Genomic DNA, 21,939 nt, shown 5'->3' on the forward strand with positions numbered 1-21,939 from the left:
GAAGGCACTGCCTGGACACTGTTGGAGTGACAAGGACTATTTCCTTAATTACTGTACATTGATAATAGCATTTACTCTGGCAGCTCCAGTGCTATTCAATCAAGCAAGATTCAATACAAAAAAGCTGATTTGCCAAAAAAGAGATTAGCATAAGTGCCTACAGTCACATTCTATTTTTGAAGGTAAAGCTACTGTGTCTGTGAGCTTTCTTGTGGGAACTTTATAAAGAGAGATTAATCTAGTTTATCTCCTTCAAAAGATATTTGGGGAAAGCACAGAGAGTCACTGTTTAGGCTCTTTTGGTAATAATTTTCTATAAACATATAGAATAAAGACCAGCACAGAACGTGCTAATCAGCAGCACAAGGTATATTTCTTTCTCTTACGTGGACGTAGACATTTGTTGGAAAAAAACTCTGCATTCCCTAGTTTGCTATTGCTGGTCTTTGTCATTTAATCAAGTGGTGACTGTAGCTGTTGTACTTTAAAATTAAATGCTATTATTTATGGTAGAACTTGTTCTAGTCAAAAATGCAGACCTCAGCACTGTGTACATTTGTAAGCAGAAGGTTAAGCAGGACATTTTAAACGGTAAAGCAAAAGGCTTAATCAAGGCTGAAGTGCAAAATGCAGTGGGATAACAGATATAGTAAATAGGCATTAATCACCACACAGGCTTAATCCAGGTATTAGGCAGTCTTGGGGCTAATACGAAGACTCACTTACATAAGGACTCATTCTACCAGCACTTAAGTAAGTGAATAACTTTATTCTTGGGAGAAATTTCAGCAGTGTCAAAGGCCCTTGCAATATCAGGCCTACAGTATAGCTCTGTAAAATGATCGCCACGCAATTATTTTGCCTGAAGGGGACTTCTGAGTTAGGAGGCATGTGGGGGAGTGGTTCAAGAAAGGAAAAAATTGAATTGCCAGAACATAAGGAGCCACTTTTCCTTGTTGTTTTTGTTTTCCCTTGACACTGTCTGTAACCGTGACATCAAAATCCGAGCTAAGTACTTCTTGCCAAAGATGGACCAGATAAAATCACGAAGCCAGTATCAACTCATGTGAGACAGCTCACTGTCTTAGTGACAAATTTAGTGACTACAAATCCAGGCTTAGAACATAGTCCTTCCCTAGTCATAATCCAGCACTTGCACACTGGATTTACCTTTAACTACTGATGAACTAGAATTTCAGTTTCAAGAAGATAATAGCACATCCATAGGTATGAAATTCACTATACAGAAGTTCTTTTATTAGGTGCTCAGAAAGATTAAAGTGCTTCCTCGTTTAACTTAACATCAAAAAGTCCAAATCTTTATACAAACAGGCATGTCACATGTACTGACACACCAGCACACAAACCGCAGCCTCCGGCCCAGAGTGGGTTTTGGCATCCTGGTCAAGCTTGCCTTACCTAGCTCTGAAACAGAACAGGGAGACTCATGGTAAGCACCACACAACCTAACCTGAGGAAGGAGCAGGAAAAGTAGAGAATGGGATAGATGGCCATGGATTATCTATTCAAGGAATAACAAGATGAAAAAAAAAAATCCACAAACCTTTAATTGTGAATATTGGAGAGGGACAGTGATGTAACTGTTCCCAGGGAACACTATTCTTATTTTGTAGAGGGAGGTGAGCCAAGATACTTAAGCTCTAGAGAACCTTTAACACAGGAAGCTATTTATCATAACAAGCTTGGTTGATACTGCTCCCATACTGAACCAATTAGATTAGCCTATTTCGTCATACTTCATAACTTGGGATGATAGGTTTCCAAGCATGGTACAGTGCAGTAATTGAATTTTGATCAAACACACATGGCCCATAACCCAGTATGTGAAACTTTCAGAACAGTTCACAGCTTTTAAATATCCAGTCAACATGTTGCCAAAAGTACAGGATGTACTTGATGCAAGTGGGAGAGGAGGGGGGGAGCACGAGTCCACGCCGTAACTTGGTACAGCTGTAAAACAAACATTTTTTTGTTCCGATTCTGTTCCTACTTTAGCAAAGGAGTTGGGAGGAAGACAGGGAATGTCAAGTAAGTCGTTTTTCTCCCCAACCCCCACACACTCCCCCCCCCCAGCACACATTTCCCTTTTAACATTCTTGGATTACCACAACCTTTTAAATTCACTATACTGTACTTACATACTGTATTAGACACACCAGCAATTCTGTTTGTTAGCATGACACATCCATTGCTTACACTTCGTTAACAAAATAACTTAAAAGTCACATGCATCATCCTCTTAATAGGGTTATAATCAATGGGACCATGGAATGAAAGCCCTAAAAATTACCCCCCACCTCTGCATTCCCCAGGCTTCTGCCTCTGCCAACACAATCCATATGGTGGGCAGTCTCGTCAGGATCAAGGTGAACACTCAGTCAGTTGTTTGCAGGCAGTGATCTCCTCTTACATGTTCTCGCCATGTTTTCCCTATGGTAAATCCAAGGAACTTTGAAGAAGACTCTGTGTAAAGGAAACAGAATACATTAATAAGTTCATTCCTACGGTTCTACAGGCTAGGGGGCAAAACACCCACCGCAGACCAGGTTCATGACATGGAAAATGCTGTGGCAGGGTTTCTTTCGAGCAAGTAATGGGTATCCACACTGAAGCTGCTCCCTGGCCTACAGCTAAGAGTCTGGCATGCTTCAGCAATGGAGCAGGGTAACACTAACCTCTGCATATTGTGCTGCCAACTTTTCTCAGCTTCAAATGCTTTGACCTGAAAGGCAGCTGGAGGCAGCTCTGGGCACCTCAGCTATGCAAAGGGGAAGTACCAGGGCAGATAACACCTTCACTTTCACTGAGGTGGTGCAAATGACATAAAAGATGGGAATTACCTTTGCAGCCCTCCAAAGAGTATAAGAGCTGAAGGTTTACCAAGGTGCTTCTAGTTGCGCTCTGTGGATGGTCTGCCTCTGAGCCGTCTCACACACCTGCTCTGCAGTACCACAGGTTCCAAGGGGAGAAACGGTGTTTTCCAGATGTAACAAAATGTACATCTCATTTAGTCTTGCTGTTGGTTGGGGACGGGTACACTGCTCGATTACACACACACCACCCTGTCAGAGACAGAGTGCAGAGGAGGTGCTGGATCCCTTCTCCCTCCCTGCCCCACTCCCCCCTAAGTTATGATGCTGCAGAGAAAAGAAAAAAGAAAACGAAAAAAAATGGTGATCAACTTATCAGACTTGGACCAAGGCTCAGCTCAAACCAAGGGTAAATAGGCCTGTTCTAAGCCTCTTAAAGATAGGATTTATATAGTAATTACGGTAATGGAAACTGATCTTTATAATTTTTATACTGCCTAAAATTCTGCTGTGTCATATGCATCTGCAGAGCCTCGGAACTGTGCTTCTCAGAGAGAGCGCTGCAGTCTTGAAAGCAGCCATTCAAATGTATAATGGAGAATTATCAGAGCCTGAGTATGTTTGAGATTATAATGAAGCACGAAGAGTAAGACTCAGAAATACTGGGAAAAGCAAGGAGTTTGTATTTGAGACAAGCAGGATTTTTTTAGACACTTTATTTTGTTGAGAGTTTATGGAACTAGATCTTCACTACACATGGTGTAAACAGCATTGAGACTGCCCTTTGTTTTCTTATATTTCCGTTCTTTTCCTTTGCTACAGTCTTAGATCTAGAGAGTGAGCATAGTGCAAAATGCATCTTGGCTGGACAGAATCCTCACATCCACTTTCCAGTTTTCTCTGTTGTACAAGGAAAAATACCGGAGTGCTAAGTCTCTGCTGTACCATAAAGAACAACTTCAGGAGATTTGGAGATCTGATAGGGGGTTTGGCTCCACCTTCAGGAAGCAAAAGGCAGAGACAACGTAGTTTTAGGTTTCACACATACTCTGCAGAAACTGAAGCCTACAACCTCCTCTTATTGACATCTACTGCTTCCTAATGTGTCTTTGCTTCGTATATATAAAAGATCCCCTGACCTGATGCCGTGACATTTCTACATATTTGATTCAGCTCTGAAGCGTCTAACTCCTCCTAGAGGTACTTGTGAACTTGCTGCACGATGTCCAAAGGTGGCCAATAATGAACAAACAGAGCTGAGAGATGAACAAAAGTCAAGAAAAGCATCTCTGAAGTGAAAAAAAGAAGTTTGGGCACACACAGGATGTCATAGAGCTGTACCAAATATTATTAGCCACTTACTTACACTCAGTACTAAGGCTTCCGTATAGAATGCAATTTTCTCTTATAATTCAGAGAGATTAGAAAGGTTCTCTGGGAAACACAGATGGATTGACAGAAAGAAAGTGGGAAGAGTCTTGATCAAATTTCAGTCTAGCAAAACACTTAAGCATATGCCTAAAGTTAAGCTATTTTTTCTCCTCAGATTCAGGCAGAAGACGCAAACAATAATCTCTTCTATTTCACCTTTTTGCAGACTCTGATGCAGGCTGAAGCCACAACGTAGCAGCTGGTTAAAAAGCATGATTTAAATGAATTTAAATGATGCATTTTTTTAAAGAAGCCATACAGTGACCACTGATAATAACAAAAATGGCAAAGTAGTTTGGGATGAGACGACGCGGAGTTTGAAAGACTGGATGATGTATTGGTGAAATAAAAGGCAATCACACAGTTAGTGACACTGCTATGAAAATGCATGGTTGCTTGCAAGATCTTGCCTCTGGCATTTCCCCAACTGGGTGCTTAAGCACCCAACCTTACTGTATTCGACATCATTTTCTGGAGGAAACAGGTTTGAAAACTGCAGAGCAAGCGACAGGAATGGACTAAACACCTAATGAATCTAAAAATAAAAGCCCCAAAACATGGAGAAGAGATGCGAGGAGACTGAATCGACATAGCTGTGTAAGCAAAGAGAGCTGAATATACTCTTGAGGAACAAAGGAAACAATTCTTGATGGGGTGACAACAGATGTTCTCCAAAAAATTCTAACGGAGCATTTCAAACACAAAGACCTTCCTGTGGAGCTGAGAAGTTTTACTGGCAGACATAGAGCAATACATCTTTGGAAACATAATAAAGCCTAACATTTAAGGTGTTATCAGGTCCTGAAAGCAGAAGTGATATCTTCATGCAATAAGTGGTGGGTGGTGGTGGAGAGGGAAACAGTTAGGATAACAAAATGCTGTCACAGGAAGTTGCCATAGCATAGCTGGGGTTTAAATCACAGTAGGAATAACAAGTCAGTTTGTTCTAAAATATCCCTAAATCCACTCTTTTGGAAAGCAAGCTCTAAACACAAGTGAAAGATGCACAGGTTGACCAAACACCAGATGATCTATAAGGTCCCTTCCAATCCAAACCAGTCTATGATTCTATGAAACACAATCCAGAGCAATTTATGAATACAATAAGCACACTTAAGTACAACCACTTTTGCATTGTGTGACTGCAAAGTGCCCAGAGCTGAATGTTTCTACCAGCTACTGCTCTTTCAGATCGTGGTTAAGCACATTGCAGAACAATCCTAAAAGGGACATTAAAAAAACAAAAAAGGACAGGTTTATGGAGTCATTTTTGCAGTGACTGAACTGCGCTGGCACTTAGGGAAGATTTGGATTTAACTCCTGGCATGGATCTGCAGCATTTTCAGTGAAGAGCCTTACACAAGTTTTTAAAGGCTGGTACTTCAAATTCTTTTTTTAAACTCTGGCCTTTACTTTTTATGTTCTTTATTTTTACAGATACAGAATAATACCTCTCAGTCCTGTTGGAATGATGAAAGGATTCCTGAATATCTGCAGGGCCAGCAGCTATCATTTTATCTGGGAATGAGGCAGGAGGATGACATAGTACATTGTCTAATTATTTTTATTGCTTTGCAACTGTTTTTATGAAAACAATCCAGAGAGATTATTCAGCACAGTCAGAGCAATGGGAGCTACAGGAACACTGGGGTGGACAACTTGATTGACAGGATTAAGCTCAAGCAGGCAGCAACACAGAAAATCATCATAGGACAGACATTTTGATAAATATTACTGTAGCCAATTTATTATTAGCACAGTGGGACAGCTTTACATCTCACATCACACTTTTCACAGCCCTTATGGTAAACATGCCATGTCTGATAATTACATGATGAAAACAAAGACCTCACTACTGGCCCTGCAGTTACTATCTGCTTACTCTGTTAACCCTCTCTAAACTTCAGCTAGGCAGCTAAACAAGTGTGTAGAAATGCAGGTAAGTGTGTTCAGACACGGAATATAATTCCAACAGTACCCAATACCAGATGAAAAGGTTACACCACCTGTGGCACTGATTTCCAAAAGGCTTTACAGACAAAGGAGAGGGTTGTGAAAGAAGTTGTTGAGATAGAGGATCAAGTGGAATGCCATTCCAAGAGAAGAGATGACAAAGCAGTGCATTCCTGACAAGAGCATGCATGGGTATCACAAACCAGAAAGCATCAGGAGAGAGTCCCATAGCAGCTTTTATTCCCTGCATTGGTTGATACCCACCTTCTGTTCCTACAGAAACGCTGTAACTTGGAATAACAAATATTTTCTCTCTGCTGGCTACTTGGTTTCTGGGATTAACAAACTATCTGATGGACCTCATAACTAATCATATTTTCATCTGATTCACACAAAATAGCTCCTGTATTCTTTTACAGATAATGAAGTACAGAATGGGCTGCTGAAATCATTAAGTCAAGCTCTCTGCTACTTGTACACATGGAAATACATTTTAGAATGAAATCCTGTGCGATGAGTTGCCCAAGTGTATTCTTTTATTATAATGTCCATGGTATCTTCCTATTTTCACAGCTATATTATCAGCTTCAGGGTTAAAAACCAAAAAGCAGACAAGCCACAAGATGATCTTAGCCATGAGATTTTATTTGATTCAAACAGTTATTTTCCATCCACTTCCTGTCTGTTCCTGAAAGTGTTACAGGAAACAAAAATGCACAAAGAGCATCCAGTGAAAGAGAGACAAAAGCGAGATAAAACAAGTACCAGGCAAGTGAATGAAGCTAACAGTGTTCTTGTGTTTTTGAACCCAGAAGTAGAATGCAAGTATTCCAAAACGACATCTTTCTCGTGTGAAGGAAAGAATTAGTGTTAAGCACAAAGTATTTCCCTGTGGTTTATTCTCATTACACAGGTCAGGTTCTGCTGATTTAGAAAAAAACCCTTGATTTCTTTACAAAGCTTTCTGTGCACCAGTCAATGTAGGCTTAAGAGAGACTAAAACCCACAAATTGCACTTTTAAAAATCAATTTGGGAATCTCATTTTTTGTAATTCCCTTAAAAATACCTTTTGTGGACACACTAGAACCATTTTGAAAGTTTCATCTGAAAAACAAAAGAATACCCCAAAGTTCTGAAAACTATCTACACTATAGTTTGTGTCACATGGATTTCTCACTCAGTTCTTGCCAGTTTTCATTAGAAGGTGAAGGGAATGTTTAAAATTGGTCAAATAATACAGAGATTCTGTTAACGTGTCTCTGTGTGTATATACTTTTCTTTAAAGGAATATCCAGGTAAATCTTGGGTGTCCTAAAGACTTTGGTCAAACAAGTTTGAAGGACACAGAACTCATTTCACTGAAACACAACTGATCTAAACCAAGATCCTTTTAAGGGCTTTGTTAGTACAAAGAATTCACTTTTTTGACATTCTGTAGCTGTAAAATACATACACCAATTTCTTTTCAGAAAAAGAAGGTAAGTATTTCACCACAGATGGTTGCAAAAGAGGGAAAAAAAAAAAATCAAAAGAAGAAGAATGATTATTTTTTATTCTAACCTCGGGCACCCCAACATCTACACTCCTTTTTTGTGGTATGTTCTATTTTTTTTACGCCTCCATATTTCTACTGTTGATCAGCACTCGCCAGATTTTGCAACTTGGCCAAAATTTGTCTTTAACCTTTAGAGAAATAATTATTTAAATTAATGGAATTTCAAAGGATCCATCAGCACAAGATTTAGGGCCATCTGGATTTTAACTAACAGGATAGAACGAAAGGCCATTTCTGTGGTTTGGGATATTTAAGTTCATTTACAAACTGCTACGCACAGCTTCAAAAACAGACCCCAAGTATAATCCTAGCCCAGCCATGCTAAAAAGCTCATCAATTTCAATGGGCTAAAGATCAGCATAGCTGTTCTGAACAAATCTTTCTCCACCTCTCTATAACACTCTAAATTATACTTACAGACACAGAAGAACGTCAGTGCAAATTGCAGAAGTCTGCACATTTCACAAATGGTACAACTTGGCAACAAACCATGTGCTCACAGAAATAGAGCAGTCACAAAGAAACTTGGCGCCTTTGAGGTAAACTCATTCACTTGAGGAATTTTCATATTTTATCATCTTTGTTCCATGTACATTTAGTATTCAGTTCTGATGAAGTGTAATTAATAAGTCATCAGCAATTTCAGTGGACGACTGGATCCATCTGGGAAACTGAAATGCACCTATTTGTGACACTTACTGCCAGGGTTAAGGATAGGTCTGCATTTTCCTGAATGTGGCATTGGTAATAGTGAGCCTTGTAAGCCTTGCTCCATAGTAATCTATAATGTAACTAGAGCCATCCGAAGGTCCAACAATCTACAAGAGAAAAAGAACCAAGACTTTTCAATATGAAGTGAAATATATACTTTGTGCTAATGTCTCAATTACTGCTAATTTTCCCATCATAAAATTAGTCATGCTTAATTAGTCAAACAGAAACTAGATTTATTTTGAAGTTATGCTGTAGTTTAACTGTTTTAGAGAGCTCTGTCTCAGAAGCAACATTTCCCTACGGCTTCTAATCAACCAAATTACACAGCCAGGCACCGGTGCTAAGTTAAGCCAATGAGGATTTGAGTCACAAAATGGGGCTAACACATGAGTGGGCTCCAAACCACTCTTCTTGAACAAAGGAGGGTAGGCAGGAGAGAATTAGGTTGATGACAAGTATCTTTGAAATAGTGCACAGGTAAGCAATGGAGAGAAGGAGTAAAGATCATGAGGTTTTTTTCTGTAAATGCTAAATTGATGTGGGGTCACCACGGAGATGAATAAGGAGAGATGAAAGAAAAACACTCTCAACTGCAGCTGTAAGTGATCTAGGCAAGATGTGATAGCTATGTGATAGCACAGAAAGGAATTTGAGAATGCATATGGTTTAAAAGATGTACACACAAAGGTGCATAATTTTAAAGTGTGTATGTATATATATACAAACCCATATAAACAATTCCCATATTCAAAATGTGTTTTAAGTTCATCATAGGCAATTTGCAATTCATGCTAAATGGATGTGCTGCAGAATAAGACAATTTGGCAATTCCATGATGTCACAAAATGTCACCCCAGCTGGGGATTTAAACATCATGAATCCTACACTGACAGCTCTTGGGTGACATGGGACTTGTACTTGGAGGAGATGCAGAAAAAGAAATGGCAATGTCCCCTCCTGCACATTGCATGGACACCCCAGATGATGGGCTCCATTAGAATGAAGCACATGCAAACACAGAGCTTCAGGGGTTTGGGAACAGCAGGACATCTCATGCAAAGTCTAACATTCTGAGCCACATAAAGAGCTCACAGGTTCTGACAAAGCGAATTTACAGTGCTATAGCTTCCAAGCTATTCGTTACAAGTATTCATAGATATCTAATCTAATTTTTAATTCAAACAGCAAATATATTGATATTTCATAGAATTATAGAATGGTTTGGGTTGGAAAGGACCTTAAAGCTCATCCAGCTCCAACCCCCTGCCACGGGCAGGGACACCTCACACAGACCATGTCACCCAAGGCTCTGTCCAACCTGGCCTTGAACACTGCCAGGGATGGAGCATTTACCACTTCTCCGGGCAACCTGTTCCAGCGCCTCAGCACCCTCACAGTAAAGAACTGCTTCCTTATATCCAACCTGAACTTCCCCTTTTAGTTTGAACCCATTACCTCATGCCCATATTCCACAACATCAATCTACAGTGCTAAAATAAATGCCTTGATTTTTCAATACAAAAAAGTTCTTAAGGCCAAAATGTTACCAAAGTATTAGCAATTAAATCAAAGCTGTAACAAAATCAGATTTGTAGCTTGTTTTGAAAGCCCTGACTTACCTGCATTGAAATAAGTATGAAATCAATTAGGCTCCCTATTCCACAAAATCCTACAGTGCAGAACTTCAACAAACCTAAAAAAGGAAAATAGGTTAAAGCCAGTCACTATAAAGTTCATAGGTTTCTGGTGGCAATCACATTCCAACTCTCTCCCCACTCCACAAAATATATATATATATATACACACACACACACACAAACACACATCTAGAAACAGACCTAAAGTTAAAGATCTTTAATTATCAGGGGAAAAAACAAACCACATATTCATATTTCTACATCCTGAATACACTTCAAAGATTTTAAACATTAACAATTTAATTTTTTTAACAGATAAATACTCTTAAACAAGGAAAGGCAAAAGTTCATAAACATAAAACTGGAAATTTTCTTTTCTTTGATTGAGGCACAGACAAAAAAAATCCCAACTTGAGCTGCAAAATTTACTTGTGAATAGAAAGAGACTTTCTACCATCTCATGAGTTGCAGCACATACTGATTTGATTTTCAGAACACGCTACTTTGGCAAACAATCCTTTGTATCATTTTTGTATTTTTGCTGAAATAGGAACTTATTTTGAATACATATTAAACAAATATAAACATTTCTTTTTAACTGGTATTCAAAAATGTTATTTTTTGTACGAATAAATGAAAGATTAATAGAAAATATATGGGAATAGAAACTAACAGATAAATGTTTCATTAGAAGTTGCCATGCAAGGCAGACTTCATCTGGAAAATGCCTTCAGAAGAAGGAAGCTGTCTCAAATTTAGTTTTAACATCAGCAGTGTCTTATACAATGAAGATAATACAATGAGTAGTATATATAAGTAATACTCCACTTGAGCTAGGCAAATACCTAGGTTATTTTGAGAATGAGATACTCCTTGTGAAGACATTTGTCTCTTTACCCAGGCATAAGCAGTATGAGGGGGAATGTGTATCTGTGGCATTTAAATCAGTTTTAGGCTATGCTGTACAAGGAAAACACAGCTCAGTGCTAAAAAACATATCCTTATGTGCTTACAAGGGCCAAGCCTACTTCTGAGGCAAGAGAGCACACTGGTAATATCAGCCAGTGTGGCATCCCAGAGCACCTCTTCCCCACAGCTACAAGTTGAGCTGTGCTGCATGATACCTGCTAGTAAAACCTCTAGCAAAAGCCCTTCTCTGAAGAATGAGCCTGCTCTTGGTCAAACACCTGAAGGTCTCCTGACCTCCACCTCCTCCTTTGTGCTTACCTCTCTCAGAAGCAGAATTCTCTCCCCCATACCACCTCCTCTCCCCCATGCCCTGTTTATGAGGCTGCATACGGAGGAGTAACTGCATGCACGCTGCAGGAAGAGCATCCCACAGTCTGAATACGGCTCCCAGAGTTGACAAGATGAAACTAGCCTGATTTATAAATGCCAGGGAGACAGTTTATAACCTCTCCACGGAACAACACAGTAGTCAGAGAGCACAGGGGAAAAATACCTAACAACCAAGAAGATGAAAGAGTAGTAGCAGGATGGTCTTTCAGCTGATTCGAGAAAAAAACTTCTGTGCCTAATGCAACTGAAGTGGTGCCACTTACATGTGCAAAACCCAGAGTATTTCATTGTTTAAAACAACTTGTTCCCAGTGGCTGACCTGTGAGACTTGCAGCAGCCAGACACGGTTAGCCTGCCAGTAGCATAGCAAAACATAAGGGAAACAGCCAGCTAAATGTTGGCCTTAGGAAACAACCGCTAAGACTATTAAATAATGCCAAACTCTGGCAAATGGTTTACTTTGTTATTACCTGCACTGAGCGCAGTCACCATTTAAGATACTTGTGACACTTCTTATACCATCTCCTCTCCAAGCTCTGGCCCTGAACCTCAACGCCAGTTGGCATTTCCCAGAGCACCTCCAGTTTATTTAAGGCACTGGCTGCTCCATTATACTGGATGTAGAAGAACTGTTTCTGAACCTGGCATGTATTTCTGGAGTGCAGGGTAAAGTTGATTTTTTCTCTTCCTCCTCACTTCCCTCCCCAACAAGCAGATCACACTGAGAAAATAAACTCCTCTAAAGCATGGAGGGAAAAAAATAGTGCTCTTACACAGTAGTAACTTATGGTTTAGTTCACAGTGTGTGGGAGAGGAAGAGGTTGCTTTCCTGATTTCTTCAGATTCAACAGCTTGTATTTGTGTGTGCTCTTTAAGCAAAAAAAGAAGGAAAAAAAATAAACCAAAGAGCGTTTACAGCCTTTATTATGCTTGCACAAAGTATTTCAATGATATTAACCTTTCTTAACCATTTTTTGCTTAGGCATGGATGACCTCAAAAATCCCCAATCAACTACTGTAAAGGAATCCAATGTATTGATCTTCTACTCTTACCTACTTGGTTTTGCCAAAAGCTTGAAAACATGACTGTGGGAGAGTTTAAGTCTTTTAACTTTGGCTACTGGCTACAGTATATTCCTGCAGGGTTAACAAGCATAAGCCATAAAGAACTTCTATAGAAGAATGGAGGATTTATAACTCCATATTACTACAATATAATACAAAATAATTACTGCAAATTATTATTCCAAATGCAATGGTATAACAAGAAGGTGCACCTTATTGACCATTTCCAAAAATGGATCCTTTTGTGAAACAGATGGACAAAGTAAGTGCTAATTAGAGAATCTCAGGGAAAAAAACCACAGATGTTAACACAAGATTATTGAGAAGGACAGAGAATGTTATGAGAAAAACAAGGGTTTGCATTTAGTGGGCAGAAACTCAAAATTCCAAGCTGAAGTGGCAGTAACATGTGTAGCTTTTCCTAATTCATGCTCCACGCTACCTAGGCTTAAATTTAGTTCATTTGCCCAGCTGATAAACAAAGCCAGCAAAAGTAGTTCTAACATATTGCCTTTATTTAAAAGCCAATGGCAACACCACCCTGGGAATCAGATCCTAAAAACACTAGCCAGAGGTAGGTCTTATTAAAGGTCCCAGTTTCTGCAGAACTGTTATTAATACTATGAGCTATTTTGAAGGTATCTATTTGCCAGAATAAATTCTACATCCCAAAACACTGTAAAGTTCATCCATTATTTTCCTGGTAAAATCAAGCATCATTTAAGTAGCTGGCACACAAGTCAAAATCTCTTCTGTTTCAGTGCCTCACAAAGAATGCTGTGGTAAACATCAATGCAAAGCAAACATAAAGCAAAACTATGAATAGCAATAATCAAGTTTGCTTATTAGAATTTTATCTTTTGGAACAACTATATACCCATTTGCCACCACTCATTCCAACAGAACAGCAGGCTGAGGATAATGCAGGATTTTATCTTACTTGACAATAAAGTAAGGATTCTAGTTGTAACTATTAGAACTATGACTGTCAGCCTTCATTACTCAAAATATAAATGTACACATACAACTCAGTCATAACAATAGGCTCTATTTCAAAGAAAAAATAAGAGAGAAACTTACCTAATGCAGGATAACCTAGATAAAATCTATCTGCTCCCAGCCATCCAAGAAATAAGGACAGAGCCACTGCCACTTTGTATGAGTATCCATTGCTGCCAAAAGAAACAAGTAACGTAGACAACGACTGCAAGATATACTCACTCATACTTTTGAGAATTAAAGTAGTGAGTCATTTGCCTGCTGCTTCACTTTTTAAAAACCCTACAGACTGTTATTTAGCTTCAGTTAACAGACACAGAATTGATAATATTAAGCTTTCAAACTGGGTAGGCATGCTCCATAAAGCAACCTCAGCTGTTGCAACTCGAGTATACTCTTGCAGAATACAGACTATTCTGAAACTAATCATGATTTCTTGTCAGGACATAATCCCCAGTTTCACAGAGTACTTCCTAACAGTTCAGCCCTACTGAGACAACCCTAGAAAGCTAAGAGGTGTATGCATGCTGTCTGTAGGCATTAGTCTCACGCTCAGCCAAATTGAGAGGAACAGCATAGACAGGTGAGATGTCAGCAGAGACAGGAATTGCAATGAGATCTGAAGGAGAAACGAACCATGGCCACTGACTGAAGAAGATGCAGGAAGGATTCAATAAAAAGGGTAAGTCATGTATCCATTTACTCCACTCTAAAAGTAGTAAATGCCACAAACTCACAAACAAAAAGGACTGTTGATGGTACAAAGATGTACAGAGGTACTCTAAAGCATCCCATGGTTAGAAATACAGACTAAACAGACACAACAGATTTTCTGAGATTTATGCTAATAGGCACCATTCTGGCCACCTAACCATGTGTGACTTCATTTGTAAGTAACTTATACCAATAAGTGAGCTAGAAACACAAAGCTGTCAATACTACAACTTGCTGCATCGGCGAACAGCTAGCTTCTGAAAAGAAAAGCAAACCCAAATGTAATTAAAACTTCAAAAATATTCAATAATTCACTGCTTTGATACATGCACTACTATGCCCCGGCAATTATATAGTAAGTCCAAATTAAACTCTTGGTTGACAGTCAAATAAAACACAGAGTTTCAGAAAGACAGGAGCTGAGAAAGGTCCAAGCACCTTTATTAAGCACTTTCAATGCCAAATAAAGATCCACCTTTTTGCTTATTATCTAGATTTACTGACTTTAAAACTTAATGGCAACATTAAGGGATTAAATCATGACTCTTACCTCAATATTTGTTACTTAGCACTTATTAGCAACACAGAACGCACTGGGCATTCCTGGAACCTAACGTAATGTAAATTATCATCTTTAGACCTGTCTTGTTTCCACTGTAAAGAACACTAACGGTTTTATTTGAAAATTGAGGGAAAGTGTTGGAAATTGTTTCTGAACTACAAAAGTGTCAACAACTCTCCAAGGACACTAAAGCATAAAACAAGCTCTTACACAAAAGCTGGGAACACAGTTTGAGATGCTTCTGATCAAAACTAGTAATAAACCAAGCACTTGCCTGCGCGTTGAGATGCTTTTAAATGCAGAACAGTGTGCAGCCTAGTGAGCATCAAACTGACAGGCAGAAGAAATCTAGTCTGAAGTGGAAGCATGTTAATAGTGTAACAAAGCTGCATCCACTCTTTTATTTCCTTTGTCTTACTCTTTCAGTTAAAAATATGCACTGAAGACCAAACCAGCGAGTAGGAAAATAACACATCCCAGGCATCTAAGTGAATTTCTACAGTTGGGTAAAAGATGTAATTTCTTTTCAGTTCCTCATCAGATTTTTTTTCTTGCTTCTCAGCTCTTAATTTTTCCTGCATATGTTTCTTCCACCTGCCACGCTAAAAACATTCTTCCAGCTCTTCCACATCAGTTGATAATATGCAGGTAGTGCTGTAGTTCATGGTGGTTCCTGTGCTCCTTTAGGTTCTCTTAGCACTTCTCAAGGACCTGTCCACACTGAACTCCATGAATTTCATAGAACTACCATTTTGTGGCCTCCTTTCCTGGAATGGCAAATACTTGAGCAATACACATTTCAAGTCTGCAGAATCATGGCCTGCACATATTAAGCAAAATACATGCCAGAGTGCCCATGTGGGGAGTTCTAGAGTTCAGGGGGAAAAAACCTACCTCCAAAACATCAAATTCAAACCAAACCAAAGCAACCTTGACTTTGCTGGAGTAATCTCATTAGTACTTACAAGCTTTCCCTTGAACTAACACAAGGAGCAGCTGAACCTGAACACATCCACTTACACAAACACATAACATCTCCGGGTCTTGCTCTGTAATAACGGGATCCCAGAACTGTTATCTGGGCTGTTGCTGAATTACAGTTTGGCTAAGGCAAACTTGCTGACTTGTCCTTTCCAAAAGCTAGGAACAGAGCTGAACGTGCTGTCCCCATGCTAGGACAACCCTGCTAATGGGACGATGCCTTCTCAAATTAATTTTCTGCTTAAATGACATGCAGTTATTTCTGGCAGAAGACGGGTACAATTTCCAGCAAAACTCAGATAAGACACTAGAAAATCTACAAAAAGCAGTAGAAAAGGGAGGCCTATTGTTGTAATATTAAGCTGGAGATTCCTGCTTAAAATAACGTTTCTCATAATCAGGTAACATTCAAAATGGCTTAGAAAAGGCTCATCAGTGATCAGACAATTTTTTAGACGAGTGTACATGTGAAGGATGGTAGTATTCATCTTGCTGCCATTTTTACCTGGCTTTGGGGCTTTATCAAGGGCATGTTTCCATCAGTCTTCCTACATTCCCAGTTGTATTCCACTGGCCTCTTCAGCAAGCCTACAAAGGTTCCCCTTCTGTCATACTAGCAGTCATGGGACTGGGAAAGTTCTTTTGGTAGTGTAACCACTGATTAGTTCACCATAAAGAATCGTCATGAACAAGTAACAGACATCCCAAGAAGGATGATATTTTTCTGCCTACATAGATACATTTTTTAATAAATAAATGCAATGAAAAGCTACATTTAAAACATGTTTGTAGAAAATTTATTAAACCAAAAATATATACGTATACAAAAAACTCCAAACAGAAGAATTACTGTCTACTCCAAAGAGGAAGCAATTTTATTAAACTAGTATAGCTCATCTTGTTCTCAGTCCCCATCACAGATGGGACTGAAACGCAATTGTTTCTGGACAAAAATGTGACTGAAGTCTAGTTTGCTAGCATTTAAATTTGATTAGATGTAATAATATGTTTTCTTCAATTTGCTGAGCTTTGACTGTTGAGAAGACTAAATACAGAGAAAATATTTATGAAACTAAGAGGCAGAGCTGTACTTCAGAGTTAAGCAAATTATTGAGCAGTAAGAACTGCATTAGAGTTATTTGCCCACTGGTGTGATAAGGAATACCCAGTGAATTACTGGTGGTTTAATTTCCAAAGATTCCAGTAGGACAAAAGAAAAAGGCTCCTGCATGAAGCCCACAAAAAGGAAAAACAAATGGTACTAACAAGTGTTGGCTGATCATTAGCACTGGCCAGTTGGAACATTTATTGGTACCCAGAGCCTTCCACTGCTCACAATGTGCTTTAGAAAAACTTGGTCCATCATTTTCACGTTTCAGAAACAGGCTCTTAAAAGACGCAGAGGATTCGATTAAACACAAAGGTTGTTTAAAAATAGAGAACAGTTCCTCTGAAAGAGATTTTTGGGGGAACTGAATTGAGACTTAAACTCCCCCAATATTCATGCATACTACAACTTAAGCTGCAGCTATAGGCACACTTTAAACTGGCATGAACCAGTACTGACAGAGGACAGAGCAGTGCAGTCCAGCCCTCCTTTCTCCGCTCTTTTATCCTTGAGTTGCCCTTATCCTTACATTGACACAAGCAGTGACTGTACTGTGGCTCAAACTGGGGAAGTGATCCAAGTTAGTTCAAACCCAGATCAGTTCCCTGATTCAGTATATGGTACATCAGGGGCAGGGACGGAGAGGTGTCCCCAGGCAGCTCCTTTCAGCAGCTGTGTGGATTTTAAGCACATGTGAAATGTAGCTTTAGCGTTTAGGACAAGTTTTGCCGGTACTAAGTAAAGCAAAGGTAAAATACTACAGTACAGCAAAGACACAAATGTAACTAAACAAACAAACAAAGTGTCTAAAGCAGAGACAGATTTACTTATAAACATGCATATTGTATTCTTGTATTGCTTATTGTATCTATTAAAGGATTAAGTACTGGGCAACGTGTATGGGTCAATCTTACTTCTCTTTTTCCATCTGTGAACACATCATACTGTTTTAGAAAAACATCAATGTGAAAACAAAGATAAGTTATTACAAAAAGGAACCGTGTACTTACACATTGCGACATGCAATAGGCTTGTAAAATCCAACTTCATGTCCTGTAAAGACTTTTTCTACACCAAGGTGATCTTTGCAAGTAATATTTGGTGCTGGCAGACACTGAACTGAGGACAAAAAATCATATGAAATTCAGCAGTAACTGGTGGTGCATTGTAGCATTTTTTCTGACAAGACACAAGGGAACAAATGAAGATCTACTTTGCAATAGTCATGACACACTACACACACATATTATTGTTTAAATAACTTTTTAAAGTTATTTCTATGACAAAATTGTGTTTTTTCCTTGCTACATATTAAGTAAATTATACAAACCTAATTGCTCCCCTAATTCTGATTTAATTTCCATCCTGGCTCCAATATGAGTCAATGGGAAAGCTGAACCTGACATACAGAAAATATTTTCATCATGAGAAGTCAAATGTTGGAACAAGTGGCCCAGAGAGGTAGTGCCATCACCATCCTTGGAGGTGATTTTCATGATCTGACTGCACAAAGCCTTTAGCAATCTGCTGTGAATTGGGTGCTAATGTTGCTTTGAGCAGGAAGTTGGACTATACAAGTTCTTGAGGAGCCTTTCAACCCAACTTATTCTATTATTTTTAGCAAAGACTTGACTCTTAAGAGAACCAGCATGGAAATCACAGCAGAAAGAACATCTGCTAGAAGTCTGCAGTGTATTGTCAGAACATTAGTCACTATCCAGTGTTGGTGTCTGTTGTTTTAAAGGGAAAAATGCACTTTCTATCAGTTTTCTGTACTTCTGAGTCCTGATGGTTAATCCTAACAAAATAAGCCAGGTTCAACATGTCCTTCCAAATTTTCCAATAATACACACAGGCAAGAGGACTAGGATTTAGATTTTTTTTAATATCTATCCATATGGCATAAGACCAAAAAAAAAAATTAACTTATCTCTGGAACTTAACTGCTACATGGATGATTCTGATGTGCCTAATCTAAGACAATAACAAAAAAATTACATTATTTCTAGTAGTAAAGTTATGCAAAGAAAGTAGTTGCTCTCTGTTATTTAGAAACCCACAGCAGTTAACATATACTGATATAGAAAAGGCCACAATTATCTTGTCAATCTGACACCAGTAAGACTCCAAACCTGTTACTCAATGAGACTACTTCAATGCTTTAAATTAAATCCTAATTTGTTTGGGTGATGGATCCCAGAAAGGTATTCAGAAACAGCATTGCTTCAAGCATGATCCAGAAGATTAAGTTTTTATTACTTAGGTAATACTGAAAAAGAAAGGAACTCAAACACTGTGGGAACAATGTAAAAACTGCTCTATGTGTAAAAACACTATACAGACGTAGAAAACAACATGTTAATTGTTAGCAACTTTCTCCACTCTGAAGCTTATCTCCTGTTCTGATGTGTGGTGTATTAAATACAACCACAATGTAATTGGTTAGACAACAATCTGAGCTGTGAACAATCTCAAGCTATGTCATATTCTTTCTGCTCAATGACTGGCCATTTACAATCAGAGACAGAACATCAAAGATGATGTAAAGGACTGAATAACTTTACAAAAGATCCATTTTGGATAGTATTTTCATCCAGTATCCGAAAAGTATTTGGAAAACCTTCGCTATCCCTGAGCAACCCAGTGAAAAAAATTATTCAGTATTTATGGAAAGCAAAACATGAAAGATAACGAGCATACAAATGTGTTTTAAACATGAATGCACATAAAGTGAAACTGTTGTGCTATTAACTAACACAGAGACCATTTATTTCAACACCTGAGAATATCAGAAAAGCTGAACACAAGTGGCAAACCAAGTGATTAATTTAAGCATTTTTCTGTTGTACTCCAAAATACATCAGAACTTAACATTAAAATAAATGTAAGTGCTCTCAAAACACAGCCTTATGTCACCAAAACCTCCTGATAATGGAAGGAACTACCTTGCCTTGAAGTATTTCTACTAAAGAAATACAAGATTTTGAAGGCTGTTCTGTCATGTGTCAATTCTTTTAATAATTATATGCAAAATCATTATGACAGGAATGGTTTGTTTTAATCACACTAGTGCAGGACAGAGCCTAGAGGATATAACATACATGGAAGAGATTTACCAGAAACCTCACTTACAAATGTACCAATCAGAGACAAAGTATTTATTCATTTTTTAGTAAAGCATCCAATCCACACAAGTGGTTTAGGCTTTCATACTAACGATATTACTAATCCCATGTTTCATAAAGCAGATACACAAACGCATAAATTGAACACTTCCTTGGAAAATGTAGTTAGTGTCAACACGAAGTTGTTAGAAAGTTAGAAATCCTTACCATATGCTGTGTGATTTGTGCAATTCATTGGTTCTTGGGTACTATTGTCTATTTTAGGCTCATCGCACATATATGTTCAGGTAATTGAGGAAAACATTTTTCATATCAAACATTACAACAGGTTTAACAGTAATTTATTCCACCCTCTTTAAACCCTGAGGATTTAGGATGCACCTTGATGTTAGCTCCTACCCATCCCCCAAAATAAGAACAGCACATTACCATACACTAAATCTGCTAATCCAATTTAATACACCAATATATCTCATAAGCTCCACATTTAATTAGTGCTGCAGTCAGCACTACCTGAAGGAATAATATTTATCAGTCATAGCCTCTGTATTTGAAGGCAACAAGGTAGCATGCCTAACCTAGTCTTCTTCCCTTGTTTCAGTATCAGAGTACCTTTGAATTGAGGCATTTGGTTGAGAAGATGAAATCTGCAGTAATATAGAAATTCAAAGAACACCTAAAAATGAACATAGAATCCTAGAATGGTTTGTGTTGGAAGGGACCTTAAAGCTCATCCAGTTCCAACCCCCTGCCATGGGCAGGGACACCTTCCACTAGAGCAGGTTGCTCCAAGCCCCTGTGTCCAACCTGGCCTTGAACACTGCCAGGGATGGGGCAGCTACAGTTTCTCTGGGCACCCTGTGCCAGCGCCTCAGCACCCTCACAGGGAACAACTTCTGCCTAATATCTAACCTGAATCTCCCCTGTTTAAGTTTGAACCCATTACCCCTTGTCTAGGAATTTGGACTAGAAAAAACACTGAGCAGGAACTAATTTCCATACGTCTGAACTCCTACAGCCAAGAACAGCAGGAGATGAAGTTACCTTTTCCAACATTTTCTTTCCTGACACTTTTGACCATCAATAACTGCCAGCTACCATCAACAAACATTTTCTGGGGAAGGCCTGACATGGTTTTGGAGGGTCAGGGTCTAACACATGCACCCCGCTCCTCTGGACTGCAGAGAACTCAACATGGTGCAAAGACACCACGTCCCACTCGAGTGTCCTGCAAAACTCAGAAGCTGGAGGGGTGGAGGAGAGAAGTCCCTCATTCCAGGGGATATTCTCGTTGAAAATCGTAAAGGCATCCCAACCTTGGACACATTGGACACCCCCAAAATGAACCCAGGCCACTGCAGACGTGCCCTCTCCAGCTCCTTCCAGGCAAAATCCCCTCGGGGCTCCTGACCTGAGGCTTCCTGACACCCGCGGGACACCCTGGCCCTGTCAGGCCCCTCACACCCTCCACCTCCCCGGCTCCCTCCGAGGCGCCTGGACAAGCGGCGCCCCTCAGGCACCGCCAGCCCCTCCGCGGCCCCATCGCCATAGCAACCGAGCCCCCGCCGCCCGGCCCCAGCCCCGGCCGCGCTCAGGATATTGCCCCAGCCTCAGCTCGTCGCACTTCAGCGGCGGTTCCGTGCCCGCCGCTCCCTCCACGGCTGCAGCCGCGAACCAGAGAAGGAGAAGCAGGATCCGCGCCTCCGCCGCGCCTCTCCGCCTCCCCGGCCCCGCAGGCAGCCACCGCGGCCGGGCAGCCATGATGGAAACCGCCGCTGCCGTCAGCTGACTCGCATGCCCCGGCGGCGCCGCGGGGAGGAGCGGACCCCGCCGAGGGGGGAAGGCCGCGTTCCTGCAGGGAGGGGCGGGGAAGCGTGGCCCTGCGGGTTGTTCGCGGGCTGCTGAGGGAACCGGTGTGGGATCTGGGGAGGGTTGACCTCAGTAAACATGGCTCCCGAGGCAGC

General features: G+C 39.9%; 1 protein-coding gene across 1 annotated transcript; it reads right to left on the reverse strand.

The window, feature by feature from the left end:
* Positions 1 to 1,228: 1,228 nt before the first annotated feature.
* Positions 1,229 to 21,913, reverse strand: TM2D1 (TM2 domain containing 1). Its single transcript, XM_030495163.1, has 7 exons — positions 21,576 to 21,913; positions 20,183 to 20,256; positions 17,861 to 17,969; positions 13,567 to 13,658; positions 10,105 to 10,178; positions 5,714 to 8,589; positions 1,229 to 2,484 (listed from the first exon to the last, which is right to left on the reverse strand). The coding sequence occupies exons 1-6, from the start codon at positions 21,734 to 21,736 to the stop codon at positions 8,479 to 8,481; spliced, it is 621 nt and encodes a 206-aa protein (XP_030351023.1). The 5' UTR covers positions 21,737 to 21,913; the 3' UTR covers positions 1,229 to 2,484; positions 5,714 to 8,478.
* Positions 21,914 to 21,939: the final 26 nt, after the last annotated feature.

Source organism: Strigops habroptila, chromosome 8 (assembly GCF_004027225.2).
Source record: "Strigops habroptila isolate Jane chromosome 8, bStrHab1.2.pri, whole genome shotgun sequence".
Classification (NCBI taxonomy): domain Eukaryota; kingdom Metazoa; phylum Chordata; class Aves; order Psittaciformes; family Psittacidae; genus Strigops; species Strigops habroptila.

Coding starts and splice junctions, on each gene's coding strand:
- TM2D1 (XM_030495163.1), bottom strand. CDS start 21,736: ATGGCTGCCCGGCCGCGGTGGCTGCCTGCGGGGCCGGGGAGGCGGAGA. Junction 20,257..21,575: donor GACGAGCTGAGGCTGGGGCA/ATATCCTGAGCG, acceptor AATTACCTGAAC/ATATATGTGCGATGAGCCTA. Junction 8,590..10,104: donor TCATACTTATTTCAATGCAG/GTAAGTCAGGGC, acceptor TTTCTCTTGTAG/ATTGTTGGACCTTCGGATGG.